The sequence below is a fragment of the Nesoenas mayeri genome (assembly GCF_963082525.1).
Source record: "Nesoenas mayeri genome assembly, chromosome: 5".
Classification (NCBI taxonomy): Eukaryota; Metazoa; Chordata; class Aves; order Columbiformes; family Columbidae; genus Nesoenas; species Nesoenas mayeri.
This window is the reverse complement of record NC_137548.1, coordinates 60042653-60066376: the sequence shown is the minus strand read 5'-3', so window position 1 is coordinate 60066376 and position 23724 is coordinate 60042653. Positions and strand designations below refer to the sequence as shown.

Genomic DNA, 23724 nt, shown 5'->3' with positions numbered 1-23724 from the left:
CAAGGATATACTTGGCATATGGTATATAGTGGTTTATTTTCCCCCTCAGTCCTTGTAAAATAGATTATCAGAGCGTCAGAAGCCTGCGAGTAACTTGTATCTTCCCCAAGCACTCAGGTGTAAAGCCAATGTCTCAATTTGGGTAAATCAGCAATAAATTCACCAGGATAACCATCAGTTATTTTGGAATCTGTTAACCAACCATGAACTAACACAGTCTCATCAAAATTTGCTTTTCATGACATTTGTGATTTGGAAATGTTTTACAGTGTCGTCCACCAGAACTGCTCTTTCGATGGTCACACCATGAACATGGGGAGATCTACAAAAAGGAGAAAAAACATGGGGTAAACTTGGCAAAAATCATCAACAAAAGCAGCCTGTAAACTTGTCAAAGTGGACTCAGCTGACATGTGTCAGTTCATGTCTCCCTACCCCCTGCCAGCCCTGAGAAAGGAGGCCGAAAAGCAGCAGTATGAAAACCATATTCATCAATGTGAGAAATGCAGTAGAGAGGGGAATAATTATACAGTCAGAAGAAATACGATTTTCAGAAGTGATTACTGATTAAGATTCATCTGTTTCTGGGCATTCAGCTAGGGGTACTTTAAACAGCTAAGGATTTGGGAAGTGCTGCACACACAAATATAAAAATATCACCCTGGAAAAGATCTCAAACTACACATCTAGCAATAGCAAAAGGATTTAGTTAATTGGGTTTTTTTCATACATACCACTACTATTAACACTCTGCTTGATCCAGTCAACAAAAACAGCAACATTTGTGTATACTCCTGGGTAGCTCTTCCTTCCGCAACCCAAGCCCCAGCTTGTGATTCCGTGAAGGGTGTAAAATCCTGAGTTATCCTCTGAAGGACAAACTAAGGGGCCACCAGAATCACCCTGCACAAGGACAAAGGAATCTTGTGGTGCACAAACATCACTTCTTGTTTTTAAAATAACAGTTCAGCTACAAGAGGTACCAGCTGCCTGTGTGTTTGGGGGTTACTGATTTTAAAAAGCAGAGAAATAATCTTTGTTCAAGGGAAGTACCTCTTTTTACTGTGTAATTAAAATCCTACTAGGAAGGAGTCTGTTGTTTTAAATCACCTATAGCCTTTTCCAAGGAAACAGCTTAGTGAGATCTCAACACCCCCCTTTTCAGCCTTGCCCCAGGTGTCAGAAGGCAAAGGTGATGTGTGCAACTTACTGTGCAGGAGTCCTTGCCTTCTTCCAGAGGGAATCCAGCACAGATCATCCTCTGGGTCACTTTACTGGGAAGATTTATGTAATAGCTCTGACATGTTTCAAGCACTAGGATGGGCACTTCCAGCTGATGCAATTTTTTCCCCTTTCCTCTGTCTTGAAGCAAAAGACATCTCAGAAACTAGCAGAGGCATGAATAAGTTATTCCAGAAAGATTTACTCCTCCCCCTTTCAAATGGTCTCAATCTAAATTATGTGATTTCTTTCCTCCCACCCATTTCCCTGCATATCTAACTGATCTTACACAAGTGAAAACTTTTTAACACATCTGTTCTCCAAGAACTAATGTATAGATTCATAGAATAACTTTGGTTGGAACAGACCTTTACGATCAAGTCCAGCCGTTAACATAACACTGCCAAGTCCACCTCTAAACCATGTATGTCCCTAAGTCCCACATCTGCACATCTTTTAAACACCTCCAGTGATGGTGACTCAACCACTTCCCTGAGCAGCCTGTTCAAATGCCTGACAACCCTTTCTGTGAAGACAGAATGAATGTCACAACACAGAACGTATCAATTACAACACAGCTACAGCATGCTTAGCCTTCAAAACGGCAAAGATTGCATACCTCCTTCATGGGCACCCCATCCTGTGACCACGCACACGCTCGAGGGCTGAACCACCTCCTCCCTGGCGGGGAGGCACACTGGGCGCACATAGTGGTTGAATTCTAAGGGCTTGGCCAGTTGCAGTAAGGCAATATCAGAGTCCATAGTGGTCTTGTTAAAACTTGGATGTATGATATACTGCTTCACTGACCTTTTCTAGGAAAGCAAGGACATTGACATTTTCTAACTTAGGAATGTGAGTATTTACATCACTTTGGTTTTATAAAATTTTCAGCGCTTATATGAGAAGTCTGAAGAGAAAGAAACATTTGAAAGCAGCTGATCAAATCACAAGCTTCCTTGTATTAAAAAGTGAAGATTATGCCTCTGGACATGGATCAGAGAACATGCAGGAAACTCCACCCAGCAAGTGTAGGAAGAGGGTCTTGGAAAAACATTTGTCCAGTCTGGGCAAAGGGGAAAGTTGTGCCCCAAATATTTCTGCCCTGGTAATAGTCACCAGAGAATTTAGAGACAATACACTCAACTCCTACATCCTCCAGGATACTGAGCTTTGGAGTTCATGATTGGTGAAGGCACAGGTCTGTGCTGATACAATTTCTCTCACTGTCACTCAAAAGCTCTTGTGTAAATGCAGATCAAGGTCAGCATGCAGGCTATTAGATTGCTGCATCACGAACAATTTGGGAGATGCATTTACATTAAAAACTATTTTGCAAGATTGATTTATATGTTATTATTAAACAGAACTTACAGTACCTGTCTGTATTCTTGGTCTGTGAGATCATGAATCCCTGTTACCACCATCCATAAGTCTCTGTATACTTCTCTAAAAAAAAAAACCAAACAGGTAAGTACATTCTCAGGCTGGTGTAACAGCATTCTTGCATTCTTCAAACCTGTGAATCTTAAAACCTTCCCCACCCAAAATAGATACAAGATATTCCTAGGCCCCTGAGGCCCATACTCCCATACAAATCTATGGAAATCTTCTCATTGCCTTCTATTAAATATTCTCATGATGAGGCAGCAGGATCTCTCAAACACGTAGCAAACTGAGAGATTGTTTATTTTTACAAGGACTGAGGCTGCCTGGTGCAGAACACGAGGTCTGCATGGTCCGCGTCATCCAGGGACAGTGCTGGTCCCTGCCTTCTTAATGAAAAAAAAAATGGATGACCCATTAAACTATATGAAGAAATGCAACAGAAACATTTCATTTTACCATTTGGTTTCTTAACCAAACCTTCTCACTCCCTGAGAACTTGTCATAACTCCCTGACGATATTAGTTGTGTAGAATCATTAATCCGCGTATACAAATTCTGATGTAATGGCAATGTGCAATAGAGAATTACTCCCTAACACTGATCTTAAAGCAGTGTCTTCAACACAGCACAACAATGCTCTTGACATAAATTTGCTAACTGATATTTAGAAACTCAGAAGCACAAAGTCCAAAATTCAAAACAGCACTTGCATTTCAGATCTCCAGTTTTGTGGGGGTGGGCAAGAGAGTCAAAGAAATCGATAATACAGATGTCTAAACATCTTTGGCATTCAGGGCTTTTGAAAACTTACCCTCATTTTCAAGTAATTGCAACTTTATTTGAAAACAGGACAAAACTACTTTTATCACAGCAATCCTGGGAGGATTTTTAAAATATATTTTAATGACACAATGTACGTGAATTTTAAATTAAGGTCTTTGTGATTAATTTGAAATTCAAAACAGTTGGGTAGTGTTCAGCCCAACAGATGAATAAACAAATTGCACTTTGGAAAGTATTTTAAAGAGTCTGAAAGTCACACAGACCATCCTTTTGACCCCTCTTAATAAAGACAGAACATTTTCTATGTAATCTGATTTAAAAGATTGACAGTTATTGATAAAAGAATGGCATTAACGTTGAGCACAAAAGCCTCCTGTATGTCCTCCAAAACCTACAAAAATTCAGTAATTTTTAGATTGTTTTGATAGGTTGAGTCTATCTGGATGAAAACATGCTCGGTAAATAACCCACATACAAAGTTGTTGCCCAAGAGTGATGGATGACAAGGGATGTATTGTCTCGTAATCTTTTCTGAAAACTGAAATAGGCTCCTTACTTCCTTAGTAGCCACTCTAATCCTAGTATATGTGTGTAGAGCAAAAGAATCCTATGCTAGTGTGAGCTGCAAGTAGGTGGTTACCAAAACTCTGCCAGCCACCCTGGGCAGAACCACCATGGCTGCAGAGACGCACGGTGCGAATAGAGAAGTTCCCAGGGAAGGGTTCATCCCTGCGTACTTACTTAGAATTAAAGCAGTGAGCAGCTGTGACAACCCATTCTTTGGCAAGAACTGCTCCTCCACAGATATGCTGATCTGAAATTTGTACACTGACCTGCCAAGGCCATGAGTATGGTACAGCTTCTTCACCTCCAATTATCCTACTGAAGATGAACCTGGGCTGATTTGAAGGCATTCCACAAATATCATCTGAAACAGAAAGCACTGCTGTCTCAAGAAGTCTTCAGATTTGGAGAAGCAAAGAACAGTCCATTTAAAAGCTACCCCACAGCTTCTCAAGCTTTCCTCCTCCCCTTTTTTTCCAAAACTTTCAACTTCCTTCACTACAAAGGATCCAAATGTTTAGAGATCGCATGGGGAGATGATCTGAGCCAAAATAGAGCTTCCAAGATGAAAGCAACTGCTTACCTTCCAAAGTTTTAGCCTCAAATCTACAATGAATATGGACTCATCCCATTCTCCATAAAGTACTGGAGGGAGAAAGGGAAGTTCCAAAATATTGTTGACTATTTTCAAGCATCCTCTACTCTTTGCAGCTATTTTCACCAAAGCCAGTAGGTGTAAACTGACAACACAAGCTGAAATAACGTCACTGCGTTGCTGTGAATGACTTAACATGATGAAGGAAACAAGAAAAAATAGGTTCTGCTATTCTGAAGCCAAAGTGTAGAAGTGTTACCATTCATCTTTTTATTTCCTCAAAATATCCTAATGAAAAATTCTGAGACAACTGCATTCGTTACATATTTGGAGAAAACACCATTTAAATTATAGTCTAAAAGGTACTCCCTATGTCCATGAAGAAAATATAACTTGAGTTGGCTTACCTGTTGTAACTTGTGTTTCTTCTTCACTCATATCCATCTCTTCAAATTCTTCACTAGTTGAATCCAAAGTATCTAAATCTAATAAAAGAAAATAGCAAATGTATTAGCAGCCTGTCTTGAGTGACAGTTTCATTACAAAATTATTTCTATTTCCTTTATTAAAACTTTTGTAGAAGAAGTAAATTTCTACAGTAGGGTTCTGTGCTATTACTTCTTCATGTGGTAGCAAAGTGCCATTTAAAACGTACCAAGATATTCTTAAACAAAATAAAACTCTGACTTTTGGGTAGATTCGTTGTTACCCTTCACTCACTCATTAGGCCCTTTGTTTAATGCCTCAATATGTTCACAATATTGTTATATTACAATCTCCTAGAGTAAAATAATTCTGAATAGCCAGATTCACTGAAGAGCCCATTGTGCTGCCTCAAGAGGCAGTTTCCCAAGTTACTTCTATTACCTGCTACATGAATAAAAGAGATCATAGCTCTGAATCCGCCAAAGGTCTCTGTTTCATCGGAGTGAAAGACAACCAGCATCATAGCAGAGGAGCTCAGAACAGGTGCTGGCAGGGTGAATCCACAAGACTTAGCTGAAGATGAGAAAGCAAACATTCACTGCAGATTAACATGTACACGTTCATCCTTATCTCTTTCAACAGTGGGTACCTATATTCTGTGTATTCCAGCTCTCACACAGAAGGGTAAAAAATAACTATGCATGAGAGAGGAGTAGAGAGGCTAAAAGACTGTTCTGTAAATCATAAATAATTATTATAGTAATTATAAAAACAGAGATTCTTGCATTATTTCACAGGAGTTGATTGCAGCACTGGCGTTCATAGCTTGCCATTACACATAGAATGCCCTGGAAACCTGATTTTCCCTTGTTAGTGTTTCAATACCAGCATCTGCTGGTGCTGATATAAGCACCAGCATCAGACAAGTGCTGAAATCGGCTGGCAGTGACAGGTCTTCCTCTCATCCAATGTAAGCCAGGGGAATCTCCAGCAAGGTGGCGAGAGCTACAGGAACATTCATCTGGAGTGAAGAACAACTGGACTCCAAAAAGGAGATTTATCGGGTGCTTTCTGTGTCTGATCATTACTACAAAATCAAATTATTTTTCATGAATCCAGCACTGAATTTCATACAGAATTTCAATACACAAAACTGCTCTGTTCAATGTGGTTTTGCCTCTGTAAGTGGAACAGAAGCAGAAATACCTGCAAGTATTTTTCAAGGTACTGAAACTAGTACCTATAACATCACCTGATACTCTAGAGGCAAACTTCATTTTAGACTGTAAAACAGGGCTAGTGAAAGTCATAAAAGAAAAAGGCCATCCCCAAAATATGTCAAAAAACAAAAGTCAGACCAATTTCCTCCTCTTTTCCCACATCTTCATATACAGTCACAGCATCATAAGAGCAATCTTCACTCTCTTCTACTTCAAAATACTGGTATGTAAGCTTTAAAAAAAAAAATGAAAAAGTGAACTTTGTTGTTAAATTCACACAGAAAAAAATCAAACATCTATAATAGGGTCTTTAGTATTCTTAACAATTCCTTTAGGGTTTGGTTTCTGTGACATTCAGACCTCTCACAGGTGATACATCGCATACTACATTTGCTGGAATAATCTGTCATGAGAGAATTTACCATAACCTAAAGGAGAAATCAAAACCCATCCGGCTTTTGAGATGGGCAGTGATTTCTCTTAACCCCATCCAGCAGCATTATTCAAGCTTATGTTTCTTGATCTTCCTTGTCCTTAGCTGCACAATTTCTTGTTAACCCAATGGTGCCCACTTCCACTCTGTAGGCACAAGAGGCTCATATTATACCTTGATTACGTGGTTCTCTGGTGCATAAACAATCCATTGACAGTCTGCCATGTTGCTGTAGTGCTCTGGATAGTGCATACTTTGCAACATTCCTTCTTCAAAAAGGACAGCTAAGGACTCACAGCCAGAATCTGGAAATCCAGGAAAACAAGTGGAGACACTGTGATTTGCTATTAAATAATTCATTTCAAAATAAAATAAAATAGGATAAAATATCCAGAAAAACTCTTGTGGTGTTTTTACACAGCTGAGGAAGAGAACAGGACAAAGGCAGCAAGCCAAATCCTTCTGTTTGAAAAAGATGCAAGTGCAGTTCAAGCCATGACTCTAGCATTCCCCTTTGGCTAGAGGCGGTGCAGGTAGGCACAGGTACCTGTGTGGGGTGACAGAAGAGCAGAACATGGCCACAACAGAAGAACATTTGTCAACTCTATTTGAAGAGGAAAGCGGAGACATAAAACACAACCAGAGGACATGTCTTCCTGATGGGCTACGCAGTGGCACAGCCCTTCAGAGCTGATTCTTCTCTACATTCTGCCCTTACACTCTGCAAAGGAAAGAAATCAGCTGGAAAAGCTCCAGGAAGAGGAACAACAGGTGTGTGTCTGCAATGGGATTGTCCAGACTCAGCGGATGCCCCTTGGGCCTCCTCCCTCGTGATGGTGAACTGCTCTACACAGCAAAACTGAAAGCAATTCTCCGCGACATATATCTCTGCATTAGCTGCCTCCCTCAGGGCCCCCCCACGAAAGCCCGCTTGGGACTGGCAAAGCAGCTTTCATCTGGAAATTCTGCTCATTTGACTAATCATATTAATGGAGTTCTAAACATTCTGGAAGCGCAAGGAAATGAGATCCTGCATAAAGTGGATGCAGAAGAGGCAAAGTTAAAGGAGAGTATCTATCCTACCTCTTTCTGGCATCTCAGTTTCTCCACAATGTCACATGGCAGGCTAACCACACTTACCTTGTTTGCAACATCACCTGCATAGAAATAATATCATAGGACCATCCTCTGATTTATTCTTTCCTGAAATTTTTTTTCAGGTCACCACACAAGAGTGCAGACAGGTATATTACTAGACTTAGACTTACCAGGAAGGATATCTGGTGGAAGAGCTTTGTAGGTCATGGAAAAGCCAGTTCCATAATCCTTGTTATCAGAAACAAATTTCAGCCTTACACTATTGGAGCCAATCAAAATAGGTAAAGGAAGATCTCCTCCACAGAATTTCCCTGAAATATAATATTAGAGAATAATCACTGTTTAAAGTCTTCAGTCACTTGGAAAAACTTGCATGCACCATTTTTAGTACTCAGCTATTAAAATTTTAGGATTAAAAGGAAATTGCCCCTTCATTCATCTACATTCCCCATCAATCCTCTAGTCCACATAGATGCATACTATTAAAAATTGAAAAACCTTGACACCAGAATGTCATATGCTGGCACAGTTCCCTGCCAGGCATTTCCCATTTTTTCCTCTCCTCCTATACTCCTTGTCTTTTATTTTAGATCATATGTCACCATGTGCTCATCATGAAAATATAAGTAAAACACAATCAACTGCAAAGACTTCATTTAGTATACTTGCTGTTAGAATGAAAGCATACACTGACCGATTATTTCAAAGAATAAGGGGATGGCAACTCACCAACAAGTCTGTCGCCTTTTGAGTAGACTGATAAAGAATCATAGTCACAAAATGTTTCTGACTCTATATCAAAGTGGGAAAAACGAAGCAATATATAATTCCCTTCTGGTACAAATAGAGTCCATATACACAATCTGGAACAACAAATTAGTTCCTATTCACAAAACTGGGAAGAAAAAAAAAACCACAAGCAAACCAAAAAAAACCACAGCACCAAAACCTACACCAGTAGAGGGAAGAACTTCTGAGGAAAGACTGTGTTTTGTTTACTTACTGGTGGTTTTGATAGAACCGTTTGGGACTTCCAGGAAAATTTAATTGTCCTTCACTGTCAGGGAGTTTGCCATCCTGAACGCTACAAAATGCTGCATTGTAGAGTTAAAACAAAATAGAAGGAATCAGGTTTGACACATAAGCAAGCAGCTGTTCCACCAAAAAGCTCAAACATCTAGAGAATCTTGCAAGACTCAAGACTGCTTAGCTCTGCCTTGTTGCTGCTAGTAGACTGATGCTGGGTCTTCCCCTCTCTTTTAGTTGGAATCATGGTAAGTCAGTTTTAAAACAGATAATTTGTGAGCAAAAAAGAAGCACTGCAATGTCATATTTTATTGTAAAAATGGCAGAGCTTGCTTTTATTTTAAATAAATTATTTGTTAAATGAGGATTTCAGTATAAATATTTTTCAGGGAGGAAAAACGCATACCTCAGGACATAAGAAAAGTGTTCATTGCAGCCTATTTGTAATAACGTCCTTAGCTATGTTGCAGCAGGAGGCTTTTGCAAGAATACCATATGTTATTAAAGGCACTTTAATAGAATGAGCAGCAGCTTTCCTCTCCAGATGAGTGTTGCTAGAAACACAATTCCCATAAATCATCTCCTCTTGCCTTTCCTTCACCTTGTAAGGTAAGGCAGTAAGACACTTATCAATAACTATGTATATGACAACATATTTAAGGAGTCATGTTCTTATAAGACTGCCTTACCAGAAGCATCTTGGGAAGATCAGTGAAAAAATTCCAAAAAGACACAAACAGCACTTAAATAGCCAGTTCTCACTGGCCACAGCAAGTCTATACAAACCATGAGCCCAAGCTCGTTTATCATCTGAAAAATCTCACTGTAGATCAGCAAAATTAAAATTTTAAGACCTAGTTCACAGGAGTTGTTTCTAGTGTCTTCATGTGAACTTGTACCTAGATGAACAGTGTCCAACAAGAACATAAACACAGCAGAATCAAAGACTTTCATTTGAAAACGTTACATTTGGGGTTGGGTTTCATGATGGGGCTTGCATTTTATTCATAGAAACCACCATCAGACAAGCAGATAGATTCATCATAGATCGTGCAAAAATACTACTAATTTACCTTATACTTTCTATTTAGAATCTGTATTTTTATACAGAATCAACTTCACTAACTTGATTTCATGCATTGCTTGAGGTTGTGTTCTACATTTTTCCCAATAATTTTATTTGCATTTCAGTAAAATATGGCTTTATATATGTAGATATCTTAAGGAAAATTTCTTTTTGAAGTCACTAGTACATGAATACAGCCCTACATATGTAATTTTCTTTTTAAACAGAGCCATGAGGAAAAAAGTATATATCTAAAGAACACATTTTAAAGTGCTTCTTCGCTCCTTCTATATATTAGACAATTTTGGGGGTCTTTTTATGCTCTAATACAGAAGATTCTGAAAAATTACTGTACTTACCTGTGGAGCTTTTCATTTTCAGATCTAATAAATGGGGGATAGGGAAGGGGATGGAAAAGAAGAATAAATTACTGTAGTTTCATCAATCACAGTGTTGGCTTCATTTTTATCCCTGTGAAATGGTAATTTTAGACAGCTAGCACTGAGGCAAATTGAGGACATAGCGCCTACAATAAACTAGATGTAGCATTAAATCAAAATTGCAAGTTTAGGCAATGCTGACTTTGGAATAAACAACTCCGGAGTAGCCTCTTCTAGAATTAATCATACATTGACAGGCCACTGCTCAGACTGAGCAGCACAGTGCTCTCCTTCTACATACTTGTTGGGTATATACTATACATTTCAGGTAAGGGCAGCAGAATCCAACTGCTGGCATCGCATTAGGGACACAGAGACATTAAGTCTGACAGCAATTACAGTCAAGGTCTTTTGCACTGGTGTGACAGTATAAAAAACTGAGCAAGGAAAACCTAGAGCAATGCAATTGAGAATTCTCTTTTAACTTTACCTATTACATCACCTTTTAGGTTCACTGGAGCCAACAAACTTTAATTACAGCAATAGCTAATCATATTATTTTTTTCCTGATAATAAAATGGGCCAACTAGTACATTTTTAAGAAAATTACTGTCTCTTTTTTTTTTTTAATTGAAACCAAAATATTTTTCAGAAGCTAAACCCTTTGCATTTTTCTCCAACATTATGAAGGTTTCTTTTTTCAATCACCAGTTGGAGCTGGTTTATAACGGGAAGGTTTGGGGTTCTTTTCCCTTGCAATTTCTTTTTATCATTGACTAGCAAAACCTCTTAACACCCCCCCTCTCATTTTTTTCAGTTGTCTGCATAAATTTTAACACAATCTCCAATACTTTTTAATGAAAATAGCCCAAACGGGAAGAATACACTAATTCAGATTCTTAAAGCTCTGAGTGAAGTTCACCCTTGGACACACTGTCACTTATATCTCCAGCTCCATGTCTTTGGAAGTGATGGATAATTTTCAAATGCCTGATTCAACTCATTTTAGCTGAGAAAAATGACAAGTGACTTTGAAGGAGTGTGTGTGGAATTTCAGACACTTTCAATAAGTGAATTTCCACTTTAAAAGAAAAATACCAGGCTAACCAGCTAGCTGGATAAAAGGACCATTCTTAAAAATATACATACACACATACATATATATACACACGCATACATATACATATACATATATATACACACACATACACACATACAGTCCAAGCAGGAGACAAAGTGGAAGAGAAGCAAACATTTACAATGTTCTCAACTTGGTTTTGGCAACTGCCAATCAGTACCATATATTTAAAGCATCATGAAATGCTGTAGTGCTTTGACAGGAAAAACGGGGGAAATGTAAGTGCTATATCTTGAAAAAAAGAATTAAATGTAATATTATTATGAGACAGGAGAGTTGTCAAAAGCGAGAGACACATTACTGTGGAGACTTAATACCAGCACTCATGTTCTCTTGAATCCAGGAAAGCACCACACTGAGGTCTGTGAATATTCCGGGAGATCCTCTGTCGTAATGTTTCTTCTTCTCATTACTTTTCCAGCCACGAGCGCATCCCATTCCCCAGGAGACCACCCCGGCCAGGGTCCAGGCACCATGCTTACGTCGGCACAGGAGCGGGCCTCCTGAGTCTCCCTGCAAAACACAAGTGCAAGCCTACAGCTTAGCAAAGTGCATACATACCACTGAGCAAGCCTTACAGGGTTTATTGCGTTCTCTTCTGTGTCATACTAACAAACCTGCAACATAGGGAGTAGTAATTAAAAAAAACTGTAAAAAGCCTGTGAAGAAAGACACTTGTTTTTTTATAGTGTTTAGTCAGGATTTTCAAGAGGGGGAGAGAGAGACTAATTCCCTCATGGGTGCACATCTTTTGTGTTTGAACATGTAAAAAGGAGTGAGGAGTTTTTTTGTTGCCCCATGACAAGGAACAATGACTTAACCTTTCTCTTGCTTCCTTTCCTTAATGCAATCCAAGGCAATACTTTCTGCTTTGCTTCTTACAGTCCTAGCAACATTAACTAATTCATTTATCAAGTGTTCTGAAGTTAGAAAGCCCTAAGAATTTTTGCACTGGGATACACTGCAAAATTGCTCTCAGGAACTTGTCACACAACTCATACAATAATTAAAATGGAATCACATAATTAAGTGCATTGGCCTATACAGAAACTTCGAAAGAATTCACAGATCAGATTAAATACAGTGCAAATATTGTGGTTTACAATGTATTTATTCACTTAAGTAGACAGAGTCTTGAGCTTCTGAGAGCACTTGTAAGAACACAAGGCTCCTGTTCTGCTGACCTGGCAGGCATCTTTTCCTCCATCTGGAAACCCAGCACACATTATAGTGTCACCGTGGATGGGTTTCTTTAAAGTTGATAATGCTCTTGAACACTCCTCACTGTTTAGGATTGGTAGATTGACTTCATGTAAGACCTGAGGCAGTATTCCATCTGAAATACAAAAAAATTTGTTCATAAGAAGTGCTGAAAGGTGAACTTAATGTCACTGCTAATACACACACACACACACACGAGAGTTGTAAGCTCTCTCCAAGACGTTTTATGGTTCCATAAGCATCCAGTTTTGTGCACCTGGGCAGTTTTACTTGAATAAATTTCAAAACGTTTCAAAATTGACATACAGGTCTAGATATTGTACCAATCAATTCTGAGATAATTCACAGGTAGGCATGGAAGCCAGCAAAGATCCCATCGTAAATTACAGTTCTTATGATCAGCTGATGGGGTTTTTTTCTGGTCGTTCTACGACCTATGCAATCAAGCTCTTAGCTTCAGAAATAAGACACTGAAATATCTGAATGTCAAAGAACAACCTGAGTAGCTTACTCTCATATAAACGGCCCCAACCACAAGCAGTGCAGATGTATCCCGCTTCAAACTTTTCACCTGGATCAGGAAGACATGCTGGCAAAACCGAAGAACCTGCCACACGTGGACATGAATTTTATTGATAAGTATTTGAAAGAACAACAACAATAAAAGCTTCCTTTCTCAGTTAGTTTTTGTAAACTTAAAAGCATTGTCATTTTTGTGGCATCTGAAAACTTAATCTAGCATTTGAAAACGTATCTGTGTCACCACTTCATAGTGTTTCGGAAAGGAAAAAGAAAGCCATGAGCACCACAAGCTTCAGCTTGTGGTCAAATTTTGATCTCCTGCACGCAAAGAACCTTCTTCTCCAAGGGAATACAAGTCTGATGAAGATAATTTAATTCAACTGATATATTTTTCTGACTTACCTCAGATATTTTAAATAACTTCAGTTGCAAAATACTCTGGAGACTTTTAGTGGTATAATCTGACAGCTGGAAATGGGTTTAAACTGAATTTCAAGACCTTTTACAGCACGGAGGAGAAACAAAGGCCTTACCTTCCCCACTGAAAAAGATCACAGATAACTATGGCCTTACTGAAGTTGAAGGCTCCATCCAGCTTCAGAAGGGCAATGTCATAGTTCATCGGCCTTCTAGGGTCAAAGTTTGGATGCTTAATGACATATTTAACAGGGAGTGTCTGCTCGCTGTTCTCCCTGATCCTCAAATCATGGTCTCCTGCAGTGACATTCACATACTGAAGTACATTCCTGTAGAATGAAAAAAATAAAAGTTCAGCTACAGAATCTTCAAAACGAAAGGAAAAAACAGTTGTTTTTAAGCAGAAAAGGTTATTGCTAGTGATATCTAATAACTTTCATCTTCAGAATTACACTCAATATGTACAGTCAGCAAGAGGTGAGTATGCCCTGCAGTAGGAATAGGGAGGTGAAAAGGACTGAGAAGAATGATCATTTAGCTACACTCCTGACTGTGGTTTGCTGGGCCACTAAGGAACCAGGTCCTCTTACTGTGTTTAAAAATGTTCACTCACGCTGCTTTTTGATAGAGGAGGGAAGATGTGGACGTAGGAAAGTACACAAAAAATAAGACCCCTTCTCTAGCAGTCTCAGTTTATACCTTAAAACAACAGTGAAACCTGTTTTAGGGCTCCTAGGACCAGATCAGACATGCATCAAGGAAACACAAAAGCAATTATCATAAACTTTTTATTCCGCTTCAAATTTATTCATCAGACTTGAAGACTTACTTTTGTGTCAGGAGGCTTTACGTTGATTTAGATATTGCCTGCCCTACCCTATTAATACAAACTCTGCAGTTATTGGATAACTTGACCAAGATGTGATCAAATACGATGCCAGATAGAGATCAAATTTATAATGCCAGGTGATCCATTAGTACAAAGATTGAGTATTAACTATAAGGGAATTAGAATTCAATGACTACATCACAGAACCAGGACTGAAACCTTCCATATAACATTTCCAGACTTCTTTTTAATTTTTAAATTCTTTTAGCACTAAGGTTGAAAATCATGAGCATGCAAGAGGTCAGTACTATTCCATTCACCATTTAATTGCATATAACCTGCCAGTTGCCACCTCTGGAAAAAAACATCGCCATCACCTGATAATTATAGTTAGGTACAGATTTTTACCCACACTTCCAAAATCAGTCTTCATCAACTCCTGTCGGTTTATTTTATTTTTAATTATTTGTGAGAAGATCAAAGGTTTAGTTTTTTCTCTCTTTCCGTTAATATACAGAAAACACTAGTAACAAATGAAAGTGTAGCACCTGTAAGAAACTGCCATAAAAAGATGCTACAGCACCCACAGTTCGATGTTTTCTGCACCTGCAGCCCGCTCCTGAAACACCATATCCATACCTGTCCAAGATGCAGTGAGCTGCCGTGACCACCCACTGAGCAGAAACAATGGTGCCTCCACAGAAATGCTTCTGCCTTCGTTTCAAGGAAACCTGCACATCACATAAAGAAGGTGTGTCAAATCAAGAGAACCTTTATATCTGCTCTGACTGCAGCTGAGGAAGAAAGGAGAGAGCACACTTGCGTACTTTGTGAAGATTCACGTAGCCAAAGGACATGCTGCTTGTCAAGCAAACAGCCTTTCATGGCATTCTGATAGTCCTTGGATCTGACAGATCCTAAACCTTGCTGATCCCCTCAGCTGTGACTTGATACTTGGATAAAAGCAACATGCAGGTAATGAATGCCAAGACACTGAGGTATTTGGCACGCTGTAAACATAACTATTAATAATTAGATGAGAATTTTCCTTTGCAGCTCACTGGGAGCACTGCAAATCCACAATGCCTGACAGCAGTCGGGGGCGAGGGATAGTGTCCTTCAGTGTGCTTCTATTTGTGAGCAGTTTCACCCACGTCTCTTTACAATAGACTAATCTCCAGATGTTCTTTCAGAAGGAATGATAAACAAAACAATGGGTTTCTTAGAGAACAGGACAGGTTCCGTGTCCTCTCTGACTGCTTCACTGCTTTTCATAAAAGCAGAGTGGAGCTCAACAATACACCAGTGTCAGTAAGCACAAAATGTACCTGTTTTCTTCTTTTGCCATTTCTAGGAAAAATCAGGACTTTGTTGTGAGGATAAAACCACATTTACTTGTGCAAACCTGCCATGGATGTGAGCCTTGTTTCACCTGGTTTCCCCCAACAATCCGAGTGAAAAGGTTAAAGTAACTCCATGGTTTTGTCTCTTGAACTTTCAGCCCACACTTAAAATCTGAGGAGTAAAAGGGGGGAAAAAGGGAAATATTTAGCGTGGATTTAAATTTTTCTACTTTTTAGTACCACAGAATTGGAAAGCATAGCCTGGAGCAGGGTCAGTGGCATCTCAGTGCCATGACCGCAACCTTCTTATAATTCCTAACACAAACCACCCAGATTAATTGGGCTAAGAAAAAGGAAACGTACTTTATTTTGCAGAAATTCTCCAAATGAGCACTTCTGGGTTTTAATTCTATCACAAATATTAAATTTTGCCTTCCATGAGCACATATGTATGTGTACATATATTTATTAATATTCCCATTAGGTGCATGCTTCCTTGAACTTTCTGACTGTTAACATTCTCTTTCAAGTAAGATTTGGAATTATTTGGGGACTCGACCACTGTTTCATCACGACTTTCAGCAATCACTTTACACCCAGCATTTGTACTTAGAATATTTTTGACAAATAGCAGCAAAATGCACAACATACAGACTTTGATGACCAACAACAGTGGCTTCATTTCTCCAGAAGATCTATCACTGGGCCAACTTTGTTTCTTCTTAACTCACTATTATTATCATCTACTATGGCTAAGTGAAGCTGATAATATTTATGTATTGGTAAAGGAGTATTTTTATAGAAACATTTTTTTATTATAATTACTGATTTGGTACTATTTTAAGAAAGAAAGAAGCAAAATAACCAATTCTGCCAAGCAACACTATGTAATAGAAGAATTCTTCGCAGTGCACTTCCCAAACCCAACAGGAGGCACTTTTTTTCTTAAAGCTGTACAAAAACTCATTGAAGCCAAACACATCTCTAAGACATTTTACTACAAATTCTGTTAAACACTAAATTGAGAAAAATTTAGCATCTGTAAACTTGGAACATCTTTGTTGTTCTGGCAGACAGGTGGCTGCATCCAAAGGATGGACAACCAATAATTGTATACGCTGCCTGGAAAACGTGGAATCCTCCAAACTGTAAAATGCAGGTTACAACACCTATAAAAAGTGGTTTGCAATCATCCTCAGGATTAGCACAGCTGATGCAAGTTATTACAGTGTCACAATAATGCTCACCCTAGATTTCAAATAAAAAAGGCTTTCAATAGAAATGATCCAGTGCATTTATCAATTTTTTCTCATTCTTTCCTAATTCTGACTGGACCCACTTTTTTCCCATGTGCAAAGATACAGTAAGGAGACAGAGACAAAATTAAACAAAATAGGATTTATGTTTTACCAAAAGGAATTTGGTACTGGCTAAATGGGCAAAAATATATAAATAAAATTTAAAATCAGATTCACAAACTAAAACTTTTCTTTTTTTCTTTCAGCATTAAGTCTATTCTCCTAACACATGCAAGGTGAGTTTAAAAGTTACAACTTAATATTTATATTATGGCAAACTTATCTATATTTTAACAAACTCTCAAATCTTCTGGTCTGTGCCATCTCTAAGCCCAAGAGGTTCCTGCCTGCTTTACAGACTCCTTCAGGACCAAAGTTGTTCACTGGTCAGCTGAGAGATTTCTGTGTAAACTGCATCACATCCATCTGCACAGCAGGATGCTGAAGCAAGAGAAAACCATTCTACAGACTCCCGTGCTTTGGGCTGCTTCAGTGAGGATTTAGATACCAAAACTGCTTTGACAGACAAAACGGAGTTTTTACAGTGAAAACAAGTGATCTGCAAAATTTAGGAAATCAAGCTGTAAATTTCCCTTTTTTACTACTGCAAATTTAAAATGGAAGTAAAATGGTTATGAAAATAGTCAAGATCTGATTTCTTCCAGTTCACGATAAATCAGTAGATCTTCATGAAGGAAACAGGAACAACTGCAATCGTTAATTGTTCCAAAAAAACCCCAGCAAATTCACATTGAATTTTAAGAGGGAAGACAATGGAAGAGAGGGCTCACTATATGTTGTTTACAGCCCATGGGTAACATGCTGAAACTTGCTGCAACTCTGAGAGTATTTAATTTTATTTATTTAATTATAAATCATATTTATTTAATGCTATTCATTCTGAAACATCGAGGGATCAGACAAAAGCTTCACAAGAATTACTCACTGAAAGATAACTTTCAGTTACAGACTTGCATTGGAACAAAAGCAAAGAAAGAAAATTAGACTGATTATTCCAATGCTCCCTTGTGTCTAACTTTACAAGGTCTCAGGGTCAAAAACTTTGGGGGTGAAACTGCTGCAGCTTCTTTATTTCAGCACTGACTTCCAAACTTATCACTACCTAAGAACACACCTGTTAGTACTTAGAAAACTGTTAAAGCTGGATGTGAAATTACGATCCTACCTTTCCGAAGAGCAGACGGTGCAGCACGGAACCCTGTAACACAAACTATCCCCATGAGGAGTAAGTGCAGCTCCTGGGGGGCAGTGCGCATCTTGGGGTGCGCAATGACTGAGGGGAAACAAGGACAGTGTTTACAGGGAGAAAGAAGCCCCAATACTACACTACAGAAGAACAGCGACTAACTGAAATAGAAGTTACTCATTAATCCAGCCATAAACCACTTACCTGCACTAATAAATTTTCAAATTTAATGGAGCATGATTCTTTTACATGCCATTACTGAAGGCTCTGCTGTAAAATACTAGCTAAAATCCTCCCTAAAACTAGTTTTTTCAGGCAAAATGACAACATGAAGTTACCATTGCTTGTTTTGCTAGCAACACTTACCCAGGCTGATCTACGCATTGAAGTAGAACACATATGAACAGAACAGCAGCTGCAATTTGCCCCTACAATTTCTACAGCTTTTGAAGAGGCAATACTTTATATTTCTTGCACACTTTATATTTAGCCAATTTTACAGATCTGAGAAACATATCAAATACTTAAAGTTCATCATTTTGTTGGCAGCACGCTCAGTGTTGTACAAGACAAAGACAGCTCTCTGCATCAAAATGTTGTTTTTTCAAAACAGCAATGTTTACAGCTCATTTTTAAAGGCAACTGAGGAGGGACAGGGCTCGGCTTTTAAAGAGCATCTCAGTATGGCTGCAATCAGCACTGCCAGCTCTGAGTCACTTTGATGGCTGAGCTCCACTTCTAATAGCAATTTAAGTGGGAGCCTCTTAGAAGGCTATTCAAATCCTAAATAAGCAATGCATCAGCAGTTATTATAAATTAAAAAGATTTCACAAACCAGAAAGCATAAGTTAAACTACCCTGCAAATTCACCACTTAAAGCTGTTGTCTTACCAGTTTTAGCAAGTGTTGCCTAACTTGGAAATGAATTAACAAAGTGGTAAATACAATTAAAATACTATCCAAACTATATTAAATTCATAGGAAATATAAAAAGCATCAAATAAGACATTAGAGTCATCAAGAGAAGCAATAGATCTACTCTGGGTGACAGAAGCTACAGGTCTCATTTGTACGCGAAAAGGCAAGGGACACTTATTCCTAGGAATAAAAAAAATGTTTACACAAGACAGGGAAAAATGTAGGTTGTTTAAGGGCTTTTTTTCTTCGCTTAAGTTGTTGAGATCCTCAGTTTCCTCTCTCTTTGTAATAAACAATTCAATATTTTCACCTTCAATATTCCCACAAAAGCCATATCTAATTTTCACATGGGAAATGCATCAAATTTGAAAACAGAAACACAGGGCAAATAATATAGGCCTGTTAATACAAATTGCAGTCTTGAACACCTTTATAGTCATCATTTATCAAATTTACTTTTTTTCACAATGTGAACAGGCAAATGCAAAACACATATTCTTTTAAAATAAGTAGCAACGGTAATTAAAGAGTTTCTCTTTTTGTGGTTACCATCACAATGGAAATGACTCACACTTTTTAATTCTGCTCAGGCTCCCGAAGAAAACAATGTTACACTTGAGCCATTAGCCCCAGTATTCTATTATTTGGACAAGGATCTCACAATACCCCCCCGATCCACCATCAGTCAACATCCCAACAAACATTTATATATTTACTCAGTTCTACGTTTTTGTTGCTCTTTTCCTCTGCCAGTCAGAGGATTAAAAATACACCAGTTTTTACTCTGAACCAGCAATTTCATAACAAACAACTGAATACAAACCCTGTTCTAGAAACTTTGAGTTGCACTTGCCTTTTTCTGTTACAAATATACAGAATTTCTGAAGACTGCAGTTTTCATCGTGGTCCTGTGGAGATCCCCAATTCTGCAGCTTCTGAACTTATGTCACCAATATCATTCCAGATCTAACAAGAAACTTCGAAGGCTGCTTTCCTTCGTTAATTCATTTGTATTTTGCGGGGATGAGACAAAAGCCCCAAACCCCTAAAAGCAGCTCCATGTACAGTAGAGCTCTCTGATCACCACTCACAGTGACAGCGTTTGGAATGGTGCCATGAACACGTTGATATAAAACCAAGACTAAACAATCACTGTAGTTATAACTGACACTGTGCAAACTACATCTGTCACATTACTGATGAGAAACAGAAACATCCAGCCCACAGGCAAATGAAGAAACAACCAAATTTGTGACAGAGAGGGAACACTTACTGTGCAGCAGCCAGAGAGGTCGGAAAGAAAAGGCACAGAAGGGCACGTTCTGTACAACCTGCTCCTTTGTCTGGGGTGGCAGAACAGACTTTCTTGTCTTGCTATTCTTCGTTCTCCTCTTTTTGCTACCAATTTATCTTTCCCCTGTGTGCACACAGAGGCACGAATGACTTCACCTGCTTTCCCCACCAAGGAGCTGCTCCTGCTCCCAAAACTCGCCCTTTGGCAGGCGGCCCCACCAGCATCGCTCCTCAAAAGGCAGAGAAAGGTCAGATCTTACAACTTAGTCTCCATCCACGCATGTGCTCTCAGCCTCAATGCAGAGCTGGCTTCACACCCAGTTAGCATCTCATGCCTTTGTGGCAGGAAAAACAAAGCCATTAAATCATTAACTGTCCACAACAGCCTGATGCGTATTTCACGGTACCACAGTATCACAGTATGTTTGGGATTGGAAGGGACCTCAAAAGATCATCTAGTCCAATCCCCCTGCTGGAGCAGGAACACCCAGATGAGGTTACACAGGAAGGTGTCCAGGCGGGTCTTGAATGTCTCCAGAGAAGGAGACTCCACAACCCCCTGGGCAGCCTGTTCCAGTGTCTGTCACCCTCACTGAGAAGAAGTTTTTTCTCAAATTTAAGTGGAACCTCTTGTGTTCCAGCTTGATCCCATTACCCCTTGTCCTATTATTGGTTGTCACCAAGAAGAGCCTGGCTCCATCCTCATGGCACTCACCCTTTATATATTTATAAACATTAATAAGGTCCCCCCTTAGTCTCCTCTTCTCCAAACTAAAGAGACCCAGCTCCCTCAGCCTTTCTTCATAAGGGAGGTGCTCCACTCCCTTAATCATTTTAGCAGTAGTGCCAGTCCCTCACCCAAAAATACTGGTGCTGATCAATGCCCCTAAGTCTGGCCTGTCCCTTCTTTTGCTGCGCATGTGGAGAATAAAATGCTTGTAAACCCAAGTGTGCTTGATGCTGTAGAAATATACATAGCTGCTCCTTCCTATGAAGTTATTAAAAAAATAAACATGCACACATACAAAGAAGCTTAAGACCAAGAGAAAGCAAAGAATATAGATAATATTTATCATCAGAACCTTCCAGAATGGTTGCAATGTCCTTCTGTTTGATAAAAGGGGTCGGGGGGCTGGTGAGAAGGAACGTAGGCTGCTTTCCAGTAAAGGTTAGTGGACCAGAGATGGCCACACTGCACCATGTATAAAACCACATTTTATTCTTGTTGGAAAAGCTGCTTCGTGTTGCTCCTCTTGTCTGACATGGAATGGGGAAAACGTATTCACCTGATGATAACGTGAAGTGTAAGAGAAGGGGGAACAAGGAGTGAAGGACAGAGGGTGGAAAGGGTAAAACAAGCAGCAAATGATGTTAGAAGATCAACAGAAAACACACATCTAAATTGGAGGGGGTTTTGTTGGCTTTGGTTGTGAGTTGGTTTTGTTTTTTTTCTTAAAAAAAATATATATGTGTTTTCAAGGGTCACTGATCACATCTGAATCATTTGCAAGGTCACTGTTGGAAAACTGGAAACCCTATTAGCTCAATAAAACCAACAGTTTTATATTTCAAACAAGACAGAACGTCTTGAAACATTAAATTTCATAAATCTTATCATTAATGTATTACATTCATGAAACCAGTAGTTTTTAAATGAAAGCAGATTTAGTTTCAATAGGGACTAAACATATTTATGTTTTGATAGTTGTGCACAAATTTTGATTTTTCCAAACTGATTTTTCACCAGTTTTAGTTTACTGTAATTCCAATGCCTTGATCCAAATTACACCTGAATTTGACATAACAGGAAAAACAACTTTAATTCTCAAGATAGGCCCATTATTGCCTACTGAAGTGAAAGAATATATTCAGATGCATATAAAAGACCTGAAATAGCACCAACACAAAACTCACTCCAATTTTAATACGCTTTAAACCCACACCACCTACCCACCCATCAACATCAAGAGAACTTAACTTTTCATTCACGTTTTTCAGTCAAAACCTTTGTGTTACTTCAAAGATCAATGTATTGAAAAGCTGAGGGAATTACCCCCTTGCAGTTCTCCATTCCTAGAATGAAAACACTAAATGACTTCAACTCACAAGCATGTTTTTCCCTCTCTGCAAATACAACCTCATTGCAGAGCAGAACCAAGCTCTTCTGCCATCTTACACTGCGCTTTACACGCTTTTTTAGACTGATAAAGGTCATTGATAAATTCACTTGGCCTCCTGCAAAAGACAAACCACAGAATTTCACCTCCATATTCCCACATAAATCCTAGTTAAACTAGTTTCATAATTTGGGATTATAGCTCGGTTTGGGTGAACATTGCAAAAAAGGTCTGCAAACTAAAATTTTGCAGTAATAATGCTCACAGTGCTATCAATCCATTTTCTGGAAAGATTCACATTCATGATTTTTCAGTCACTGGGATATTTTTTGGGAAGCAAAACGTTTACTTGAAAATTAAGGAAATAAATATCTACAAAAAGGTGAGAGACAAAAGTTTTAAGCCAGTACCATTTTGAACCTAATTTCCACCCATTAATAAAAAGTGCTTCACGATTGATTGCTACCATACCAAGGATCAACAACAACTGTTGAAAATGCATAAGGCAAATGCTTCACAAGTGATCCAAAAAACTGCAATATGTTTCCAAAGTGCTTTTAGGTTCATGACAGCTGTAAACCAACCCAAGTTGAGGCTGCTACCAAGAGGGCAGTTGTGCCCTGTCTCGCATGAAGGCGCCTGTTGCCTCCATTCCCCTCGTGCCAGCCTCCGTTCTGCCCAGGCTGTGTGGAAAGCTGAATACCCTTCTTTTTTTATGTAGCTGGGTTTGCTTTTATAGCTGGATTGGCTTCTTGATCAAAGCTGTTACTCAAAAATTGAATGCTAGTGCCAATGCAAAGGAGGAGGAATGAATGCATGCACTAGACAGATGGGTCTATTCCTTTTGGCTGCAGCCTCCGCTTACAAATTAAAATATCTAAAGCAATCGCGAAACTTCAGCCAGGCTGGGTTTTAGACACAGTTTTGTCCTATAAACAGACCCAGAGTTTTCAGTTCTGCTCCAAGCTTTGTTACAACCTCCTGTCTGGTTCTGGTTAGCGAACATGTCTCAGCTAAACGTTCTGCAATATTGAAGTATCCACTATCACACTCCGGGGATTATGAAGTCCCTTTTAAGGTGCGAAGATCCTTGAAAGGGCGAAGTATCTTTATAGACTTTTAGCAGCGTAGCTGAAGTTAAAAGATACAGTCACCTAGTGACTCTATAGTTCAAAAAGGAGAGTTGCTATCAACCCTGCACAACTTAGGTCCATTCCACA

The 23724-nt window shown here is 38.9% G+C and overlaps 1 protein-coding gene across 1 annotated transcript; it reads right to left on the bottom strand.

Moving 5' to 3' along the window:
* Nucleotides 1-222: 222 nt before the first annotated feature.
* Nucleotides 223-18246, bottom strand: OVCH2 (ovochymase 2; the record flags this gene model as incomplete). The annotated part of the gene is made up of 21 exons (XM_080345288.1): nucleotides 223-322; nucleotides 731-903; nucleotides 1211-1362; nucleotides 1841-2036; nucleotides 2601-2670; nucleotides 4135-4321; nucleotides 4960-5037; nucleotides 5420-5551; nucleotides 6337-6430; nucleotides 6806-6936; nucleotides 7900-8040; nucleotides 8459-8592; nucleotides 8733-8823; nucleotides 10181-10204; nucleotides 11657-11852; nucleotides 12524-12675; nucleotides 13072-13167; nucleotides 13656-13828; nucleotides 14968-15059; nucleotides 15734-15843; nucleotides 18156-18246. The coding sequence occupies 21 exons, from the start codon at nucleotides 18244-18246 to the stop codon at nucleotides 223-225; spliced, it is 2613 nt and encodes an 870-aa protein (XP_080201414.1).
* Nucleotides 18247-23724: the final 5478 nt, after the last annotated feature.